General features: G+C 30.7%; 1 protein-coding gene across 3 annotated transcripts; it reads left to right on the forward strand.

The window, feature by feature from the left end:
• Positions 1-827: 827 nt before the first annotated feature.
• Positions 828-10,143, forward strand: LOC111633293. Of its 3 annotated transcripts, XR_002758035.1 has the most exons (3): positions 828-866; positions 1,152-1,225; positions 3,416-3,940. XR_002758035.1 is itself a non-coding variant. In XM_023377829.1 (2 exons), the coding sequence occupies exons 1-2, from the start codon at positions 899-901 to the stop codon at positions 10,072-10,074; spliced, it is 363 nt and encodes a 120-aa protein (XP_023233597.1). In that variant the 5' UTR covers positions 839-898; the 3' UTR covers positions 10,075-10,143. The 3 variants fall into 3 exon arrangements, 1 of the variants encoding a protein (XP_023233597.1); XR_002758034.1 differs by having other exon boundaries at positions 839-1,225; XM_023377829.1 differs by lacking the exon at positions 3,416-3,940 and adding an exon at positions 10,039-10,143 and having other exon boundaries at positions 839-1,225.
• The last annotated feature ends 735 nt before the right edge of the window (positions 10,144-10,878 follow it).

A 10,878-nucleotide genomic window follows, 5' to 3' on the forward strand; every position in this document is an offset into this window, starting at 1 on the left:
ATTAGAGCGATAGAGGAAAGAGAAAGGGAAGAGCAAAGACGAGCGCTTAAAAAGGATAGGCAGGGTCAGACCCTCAGATGTGCGAGGATTCTCCAACGATAGACGTGTACGTGTGCTGATCTTTGTAATTATAAATTGTGAATACATGTGACTAATATTATTTTCTTTTTTATTTTGTGCATGTTACAAGTTATAAATAAATATAAACAAACAACACTAACTCGATAACATTAAATCTAAATACCAAAATTATTAATTTACTGTGTTTTTGTTATTTATTATTCCTGTTTTTAGGTATTCGGTATTCGGCCGAATAGTGAAAAACAGGCTGAATAGTAACCGAATATTCGTTACATCACTAGTGTATGACAAATACGTTTCCAGTGATCTGTAAAATTCTCGTAGGTGCTGAGTCAAATGATTGTATACATGAACGAAAAAAAAGAACGCCAACTTTCTAAGATCATATCATTAAAAAGTACATCGAATCCTAACGTTACACACCTCAACGTATAATAAACAACAATAATTATCAGAAATCGAATAGTTTAGAAAGATAAGTGTTGATTTTAAATGTATCCAATAAGTGATAGATCACCTCTAAAGCACGTGTTAAAAAACATATCCACCGCACTTCTGTAACGTGTTGCCAACTCAAATAAAAAAATGTAAAATTAGTTTAAAATTACATTGAAATTTTATTTAAATATTAATTCTGTAAACATAAAATTCTATGTATATTAATTGAATGTTTTTATTAAAATTTATGAACTTCAAATAACGCCGATAATTTAACAACGTTAATATCAAGTTAATTTTGGTGTGGCGCATCATTCAATTATCGTCTGCTGTAAGAATTTTTTAAGGTACAGTATATTTAATCAATTTTTTTTTTTAAATGTATAGCATTAGCGTCAATTTAACATTGTGGCAAGTGTTGAATGTTTGTATACACGTTCAATTATTTCTTCGCTATAACAGAAGGATGAAATCGCGGTTATTTGACTGTTTGATACTTTTATTTTATATTACGTTTGCCATCGTGGCAACGGATCTCGTCTACTTCGGATTTGAGCAAGAAGAGTGCAATGAAACGTTAGCTAATATATTTTCAATATTAATCGTTTCTGGCGTCTGCTGGTCTTTTCTAGATGCATTTACATTCTACGATAAAGAAGAACGTCGTTGCTCCAGAGCTCCTAGATACATTCGTCCATTGCATAAAGTAAGTACAGTGAAACCTGCATTAACGGACACTCCAGAATAGCGGACACCTCTACTTAACGTTTTTTACGATCTCCAGACTCTTCAAATAGAACATCTATTATATTTACCTCTAAATAGAGGATAAACTTCTCGGTCTCGATGGTGTCCGGTATTCAGAGGTTAAACTAATTAATAAAAAGAAGAATATCAATTAATTTAAACTTAAAACGTCAATTAGGACTTATTATACTGGATAACTGGTTGTACAAATTAAATAAACAAAGGTGATAAATAAAGACTGTTTTTCTGACTTTGTTTACTTAATTTGCAGAACCAGTTATCCAGTATAATAAGTTCTAATAATAAATAAGTCCTAATTGATGTTTTAACTTTATATTAATAAATTAAGGAAACAAAGGTATTTAAATTTTAGAATATCAATTTTTCAGACAAAATATATTTTAACTAATTTATTTATTTATTTAAGTAGATTTTACACAATATAACGCTTTATCACTATCCACAAATAAATCTTTCATAAATAAGCAAAACATGCTGACATCAGAACAAGGATTAATGCTAAAAGTCAGCTTACACATATACAAGTAAATTAAAATACAATTAAAGATCAAAAAATATATTAAAGTAATAATAAGATAATACAACATGAATAGGATGCATTAAAAGAAACAATACATCATGGAAGATTTTTTTTAACTCTCCGCCCTGTGGGCACTAAGAGGGTCTCTTTTTGCAAGTCCATTATGGGTTCGGCCAGGCCCACAGTGCGGCTGCCGGATGGTGAGGGACGGGGCCCGACATATCCGAACGGACCATCCCCCCGAAAAATTCCTGGGGATTTTTCGACCCCTAGAGCGGTAGGCTGCCACCTTGACCGCTCGGCCATCCGGCCGCATATTTAGGATTTAATTATTTCAGTCGAAGCGGTAGGCTGCCACCTTGACCGCTCGGCCATCCGGCCGCTTTATGGAAGGATTACTAATCATAAAATTCTTATGTAAATTGTTCGTAACGTAATTTTTAATTTCGTACGAACAAAATTCAAAATTATTTTTTCTTCGGTTTCATTTACTACATGTAAATAGTTGGGCCAAAGATAGAATTGAGTTAATCACAAAATAAATGTAGGATCGCCAACCCATCTTCGAGTGCCATATATAGGGCTTCGAAATATTCGTTTGTTACTGGGGTATAGCGGATGCTTTTCTGTTTTTTTATTTTTTAATAAATGAAATACGTAGAATATTTCTTTATAATTTATTTCTGTTATGAAAAATAACATTAATTTATAAAAGTACTGTACGTACCACTAAGGGCTCTTAAGTTTTCTGTTTATAGGAAAACTTCCAGCTTCCCTCTCTCTCTTGACAGCCTGGGTATAGAAAAAAAACAATGAAAGCAAAATGGATATAAAATAAATAAAAATGGATTTCCCTTACTTATCAAAGAAACTTTAATTTTATATCACGTTTAGACGAAATTTTTTTATGGTTGACTACACCTAAAACACTACAGTATACTTATGGAACTCAAAATCGTGTTTAAATAGTGTCCCGTACCACAAAATTTTTATGGCCGGGTGCCACAAACACTGTTTATACATAATTTTGAGTTTCATAGGTAGTGTTATAGGTGTAGTCTAACCACAAAATATCGTATGACAATTCGTTTATAATTAGCGATTATAGCATTCATGGAGATTGGACCACTCGCTCCGCTCGCGTGCCAAACTTCCATTCAAGCCAAAATCGCCTATATTATAAACTAATTACATAATATACTATTGTTGTGTGATCGTTGATCAAAATATTCATGCATAATGATTTTGATAAAATAATTTTTTCAAATAGGAACATTTTTGAGAATCACTATACTTACACTTCCCACCCAGTCATAAAATCCCTTATATGTACGAATTTTATGACTGGATGCAGACATCACAATTAAATAACCCATATACAAATCTCATTTTAAAAAGAAATCTAGCTCTATATTTTTTTTAATTAATTGCAATTGAAGAATCATTCTACTATCTGAATCCAGTAACAACTAATTTTGTGCACAAATGCGATAAGCTATGGAAATTAATTTATCATGATAGAATGTTTCCATTAACATTTTAATGCATATTTATTTTTGAAAATAGATGAATATGTAATCATCTACTTTTTATTATCAATTTATTTAGAATTGTTGCTTGGAATTACGGAATAAGTGAACCTACTATTACGAACTGAAAATATTTTTGTGAAGAAAAATTGGAAGAATATATTGCTCCATCGTATTGTATTCTTTAAGGAAACGAAACGAATTTATATGAGAATAATTAATCACTATTGTTTTATATATGAGAAGAAAAACTTTTTACTTTGTTTTATAAAAACAATTTTTTTTTTTAATTGGAACACAGCCATTAAGCTAAAGAAGTTTTCTAGTTTAGAAATGAATTTCCTGGCAGCTAGCAAATAAAAATTTTATACAGGTTTATTGTTATAAATAATCTGATATATACTGTATAAATTCTTATTAATATAATAATCTGTAAGAATTGTTCTTGCTAAAGAAGGTTTACTTAAACATAATACTGTATCAAACAATACTTCAAAAATAGTGAAAGTCTAGTTTTTATAGTTATGTGTAAACTATATTTTGTCGTTCTGTTAAATTTTTTTCTGCAATATTAAGACATTAGTTAGCGCGAAAATCTATAATGTTGACCTTTTCACTCTTATTTATTAATAAATAAATATTTAAAAAGAAATTGTTAACTTTCAATCTGTTCATTACAATACTTGAAATTGCATCAAATAAGCGTCCTTTCAAAATTTTCTGTAACCAGTCGTCCAAGATCAAAGATAAGTTGCTTACGAATTGTATGTTTTTATGTTCCTCCTATGGCAATATCATGAGAAAATAAAGCGGAAGAAAAGTGAAGATGATTTACCACTGTTCGCATCAGCTTTGAAGTTTTTCCATAAAAAAAAATAGCTCTTTTTTCCTCGTGCATGATTGCCAACATGTTTGTTTAAGCAGAAAAAGCAGAAGAAACCTCTCGAAGTTCTTCGTAAAGTACTCTCGAACCAGATATCCTCTGGCTCAGCAGGAACGTGTTTTGTGAAACGCTGAAAACACGAAAGTCCCGAATCACACCGATGACTTTTAAGCTTTTTTTCATAGATTATTCTTATCGTAAAACTATAAGTTAAATTTTGTAGCCTGTATGAGGGATATACACTAACTTTTCATTCGTATTGCTTATTAAAACGCAATAAGAATATTACCCTAGATGCAGATGAGACTAAACTGGAAGGTTGGCTTTACTTCATATTAAGATGATTATTTTCGCATTATAACACTTAAAACGAATGCAAATGTTTTTTCACAGATAAAAACTTCTTGGAATTAATTGTATACCGAAGTCTTTCTAAAGTGGCAAATCTATTCCATTACGTTTAATCACATTGGAGCACCTCTTTACTGTAGAGTGATATACTTGTAAGAGAACTTTCGTCATGTTGGAGATGGCAAAAATTTTAGTATAATTGTACTGCATAAACTATTCTTATCGTAAAACTAAAGGATAATTAAAAAATCTTTCGGATAACAGTTTAATAATAATCATTTTCTGAATTTCAATTCTCTAGTCTATTTATTTATTCAAGCTATCACAATGGGGTAGCTTGAATAAATGTACTCTATTTTAAATTATTTTGCCATGAAAGTTGCGCAACGCATAGCTGGATTTTTTTTGTATTTGACATTTGTTATGAATTTATTGATACTGTATTTACTATCTCCGTTTATTGTTAAATGTAAATAATCTAATCTATTCTTTTCTCCTTCTATTTCAAACACACATTTTGTATGTAAATTATTTATTTATTTGTTAAATTTTCAACACTCATTTCCTCCGAATTAACATAAAACAATCATCTATATATCTGACATGAAAAATAACTTCTCTTATCTGTTTTATTATATTATCTATTATAACTATTGTTATTTCTGCCAAGTTGGGGCCGATACAACTACCTACCCCACAGCATTCCATTCTTTTCTTTAAACTCGAAACGATTATTTTTTAACACAAATTCGAGACTAAATATTATCTACAATGGACAATTCTGACATTCTAACGCTAATTTTATATACATATTTTTAGTAACTAATACACCAGTTTTACATTTTTGGTCATTGTTTCATCTTTGAGGCCCACCAGTTGCCAAGTCAAGTTGTAAAACTTCTTGGCACTGGTCCGTTGAAAGGCGCGAAACCACGACCAACTAACAATATTCACTGGTAGTTGGACATGGCATCGCGCATTCCAATGGACTGGCCACGAGGAGTTTTACGGGTTTTCTTCGCGTTTATATCTCTAAATATGGACATATTATTTAATTAATTAAACATTCATTGTTCTGGTTCTGTAGCGATACTATTTTCTTTGATAATACTTGCAAAACAGAATCCCTTCCACGTCGTGATCTCGTTAATCGTCGTGTTAATGTCTTCCTACTAAAATAATTTGGTCTTTCGCTGATATTCTGATCCAAAATACTTTTTTCATCTACACTTTCGTTTTCTGATGTTAAGAGTGTCGTGCTGAAATCTTTCATAAAAATATGATCTTATAAGTTCGATCATATGAGTCTTCATGTCTCTGAAGTCCGAACATTCACAATGTTTTTAATGTTCGATGTTTACGAAGCTCCAACGATTCATGTTCCTGCTGATCCCGTGCTGCTTCTCCCTTCCCACTACTGCAAACGGTATTTTGCATGTTATTTTATCGTTGATCGCTACTCATGATTCTCTTCCATCTCTTTCATAACGTAAACATTTCTCTTCTGAACAGCTTCTGATTTTTTGTTGAATGCTAGTCTTTCGTCTAGTGTCATGGTGTCACTCTGTTATGAAGGGGACGACACGTTGCGATAGTCCCTAATCGATTCATATTTTTTCGTTGTTCTCTTACTAAATTCTTTGCCATTTTGTTGAAATATTTTGTAAAAAATGTTTTAAATGAATTCTGTGGAATTCACTTCGTAAATCTGGTAGCATTTTTGGATTTTATTTGAAGCATTTTTCAGTTTTAAGAGACCGGAAAAAATGGAATATAATGTATGTGCCATCTGAAATGAAAAATTTAGTCAATCATCAGATGCTTTAACAATTAAACAACAAATTGTATTTATGCAACATAACAAATAAACAAACACTGAAAGGGATCTTCTTATCAATGATCAAGAATCCTCCTATCGAAACACATAGACTGTCCTTCCCGAATCTTTTCATAAAATTAAGAATCTGCAAAGATGAGAATTGAAATGAAATGAATTTTTTCCATTTTGATTCCCAGCTCTGTGGGCGTTATCGCATCATTTTATCTAGACCTAACGTGTGTTGTCAGGGTTGGTTGGTCTTTAGGAAAAAACACGTCTGGCTTGATTCGAAAATTTAATAGAGGCTTGTTTGGATATATCATGCTCGTTTTTTACCACCCGGCCACCCCGTGGGTCTCAATGAATTCACCACAAAAATGATTAAAAGAGTGTCTTAAGGTGACCGCAGAATAGATGAAGGCAAATGCGAAAAAAACATTTAAAGGTTAATTAAGAAAATTTTATACCTTTAACTTTTGTTTTAGTCCAATGGCACATCCAGCAAATTGCCTGATGTCTTGAAATGTATTCTGCATCTGAAATAAGAAAATATTAATAAATAAGACAGCGAAGGAAAAGATATGAATAAATTCGGTATAATTACCGAGAATGCCATAGAGCATAGCAGACAGCCCGCTAAAATGCAAGTAAATGTGCTTATTGTGGTAAATACTATTATCAAGTAATTTACAAATTCATTTATTTCTACAAGTAGAAGTAAATAATAAGAAATACAAGTTCCCCAAAGAATTGTGAAATAACTTACTCCAAACATGAAATTGTATTTCATGTTAAACTGATTTACGAAAATCCAAAGTTGTTCATGATGCAACGTTAATGCATTTGTTTTTCTTAGTAAACGCGTGTCGTTTCTCTTTATTGCAGAAAGTTCAGTAGAGAGTTGCTCGAATTCTTTATGAGAGATTAACAATAACAATGCTCCTAGAAGTAAGGTAAATCCGATTCCTCCTGAGAGAAGACAAATTTCGACACAAGCTTGGATGCTGCATAAAAGAGTTTCACCAATAAATTTTTGTTTTATTTCTGAACCGCGATACAAAAATAGGAAGAAGAAAATTTGGCATACAACAATGCATACCAATATAATTAAATAAACGACTAGTGTAACATTTCTGATTAAGCTATTCTCTTCGTAAATCATCTTCGTGTAAAAGTATGGATTTCTTAATTTCTTTCTCAAATCGAATTTTGTGTTTTTGATGAATGTAAATATAATTGAATAAAATAGATATATAACGGCAATTGTTATTTTAAACAATGTCCGATCAATTATGAATGTATCATAATACCATCCCTTGCAAATTGCGTGTTTCTTCAACCACGGGATCGTTTGCCAGATTACAAGAATCGTGAATTCCCATAAAAATAATTCTATTACCTGAATAAATATATTAATTAAATTTGTATTTGTGAATATTCTGCTCTGACATTTGCAAATTTCATATGGATTGAAACCAAAGACAAGTGCCGTTCGCCAACAAGGACTAAGGAAACAGCTCAGACAAACTTCTTGTAAATTCGAGTCCATGATTCTTCTGTATTAGAGAATCATTAATGAAATTATGACTAAGAGATTCTAATTTCCCTAGATATAAGTACTTTATATAATGGATTTTTATAATGAAAAATTAATTTAATCGATTAATTTTCTATTATAACAATCCATTATATAAATGACTTATCTGTAGACTGTAGGAAATTATTATATTATATTACATTTACATTAATCAAAAACACAAAATTCGATTTGAAAAAGAAATTAAGAAATCCATACTTTTACACGAAGAGATTTACGAAGAGAATAGCTTAATCAGAAATGTAACACTAGTCGCTTATTTAATTATATTGGTATGCATTATCGCATGTCAAATTTTCTTCTTTCTATTTTTGTATCACGGTTTAGAAAGAAAACAGAAATTTATTGGGGAAACTCTTTTATGCAGCATCCAAGCTTGCATTGAAATTTGTGTTATCGTAGGAGGAATCGGATTTACCTTACTTCTAGGAGCATTGTTATTGTTTATCTCACATAAAGAATTCGAGCAACTCTCTACTGAACTTTCTGCAATAAAGAAAAACGACACGCATTTACTAAGAAAAACAAATGCATTAATGTTGCATCATGAACAACTTTGGATTTTCAGATTAATATAAAATTCAATTTAGTTTTTGGAGTAATGTATTACATTATTCTTTGATGAACGAGCACTTGTTATTACGTATTTTTGTTCGTAGAAATAAATGAATTTGTAAATTACTCGACACTAGAATTTGCCATACTAAGCACATTTATTTGTACTATATGCGGCTGTCTGCTCTGCTTTCTGGCATTCACGGTAATTATACCGAATTTGTTCATATCGTTTTTTTTTTGCATGTCTTATTTATTAATATTTTCTTATTTCAGATGTAGAATGCATTTCAAGACATCAAGCAATTTGCTGAATATGCCATTGAACTAAAACAAAAATTAGCTAACCATTGTGAATATGAGAAATTTGGTTTTGCTAAAATTTCTTTTTAAATCATTAAAACCGCTATGAACATGCACTTTGTTTAAGTACATTTACATTCTAAATAAATTTTAAGCAACAGCAAAAATACTTTTAATTGGATAGCAGTGGCCAGTGGTGCATTATCCTTTGAGCAAAAAAAAAAAAAAAAAAAGGCAATTGCCTGGGCCTCAAACCAATCTTAGAAGAAAATATTTTCCTTATAACATTTCCCCAAAGAAGAATGTCTGAAGTCAATACTGCACATGAGGCCCGCTAATTCAAATTTGCCTGTGCCTCATGAAACTATAACGCGCTACTAGTAGATAGATATAAAAATAAGTTAATATTGATATGAACGATGGAAAATTTTATTCCAAATTTAATTGGAAGTGAAGTTATATTTTTATTTTTAAATGAAAATACTAAATATTTTCATTTAAAAATTGTGCTAAATATTTTTACATTATGAGTATAATTGGTGTACTACCACATTAATTAATCTTTTATATGAACTAAATCTATAAATATAATCTATAAATACTCACTGTCAGTCTGTCTCTGTCCTTTCTTAATCTCGAGAATAGAGTCAGATAGATGAAAGTTGATACCAGACGTGGGAAATTGTAAGAGAAAGAGGACCTGATTAACTATATACAAACTTCCAGTTTGCACCGGAAGTTACGTTATTTCAATTCAAAAATTTTCCCCTGATTGGCTCTAATTAGATGACCGGCACGACTCATTGCTAAGAGGTAAAGTATGATGTACAGGGGCAAGACACTACTAAAAAATAACATTGACAAAAAATTGCATCCATCCATTAAGAGAAAAATATAGTTTCATTATTTTTAATCACATGTTTTAAATCATTAACGCTGTAAGTAACGTGCTCCTTTGCCTTTATGTATTTGTTAAATGAAGTTTAATCTTTACTACTTTGTAATGAAATCGTTAATCTTGTAATCTATGCCAGGTAGTTCTTCTTGATATGTTTTTATTAAATTTTTTCGTTGTGAGTTTGTGATGTTTGTGATTGTCTTCCTCTGTTTATTTCAAGCATTTTGAAACGGATGATTTTGATCTATTTAGATATTTGGCAATATATTCTATTGATATACCCAAATATTTTTCAGGAATCTTTATTTCTGGTGTCAGAAATTGTTGCTTAACAATAGCAAGTGTTCAACAAAAATACTAAACAAAATACCTAAAGTTATCTACATTATTATTACGTTTGTAAATTTGTGAAACAACTGTTGCTACTTTCTAATCTTACGAACCAATTTGTTACATGTAATAGATATTTTTTTCATTAAAATAAATGTTTCGAATCTAAATTTTTGATGCATTTTGTAGCTTATTTATTTGTTTAATCAAGAAAATATATAGAAAGTTAGATTTCTATACGAATAAATAGTTTATATGGATCATTATAAAGTAAGCAGAAACATTAAATTCATCCATTTTACACGAATTTGTTCGCTGTGAGTTAATAGTGTTTCATATTTATAAAAGATTAAGCATAAGTTTTATTTGAATTCTACTTATTTACAACGAGCACTCTTTATTACTTGCATATAGCATTATAGTAAAATCTGATATACACCCAGTATTAGGTAGTCAGTAGTTATCCTGGGTAACAGGTGAATATTTCTAATTAAATTAGGCTAATTTTATCGATTTATCAATTACAAACCAGTTGTATTTTCTTGACATACATATTATCGGCCCGTTTATCATTATCAGCCACGTGCGGTGCCCACAATAAAAGCTAGACATTGGTATGTGCCAAAAATGTGCCTTGAATGAGGACTTCAGAGGAAAGATAGCTCCTAATTGGGTGTTGAAGACATTTGGAGAATACCCAGTAAAACTCCATACAGTATGCCCGTTGACATTGCAAACACTTGGCCAACTACTATTATAGTTTTACTTTTTAACTTTTTAACGTTTAAACATGAATTGCTTAACAA

Source organism: Centruroides sculpturatus, unplaced genomic scaffold (assembly GCF_000671375.1).
Source record: "Centruroides sculpturatus isolate CEXI.00-Female unplaced genomic scaffold, Cexi_2.0 scaffold721, whole genome shotgun sequence".
NCBI lineage: Eukaryota > Metazoa > Arthropoda > Arachnida > Scorpiones > Buthidae > Centruroides > Centruroides sculpturatus.

Bases quoted from the DNA above. Each gene is read 5' to 3' on its own strand.
- LOC111633293 (XM_023377829.1), top strand. From the start codon at position 899: ATGTATAGCATTAGCGTCAATTTAACATTGTGGCAAGTGTTGAATGTT. The intron at 1,226-10,038 runs GTAAGTACAGTG...AATATTTTTCAG, and splicing joins ACATTCGTCCATTGCATAAA to GAATCTTTATTTCTGGTGTC.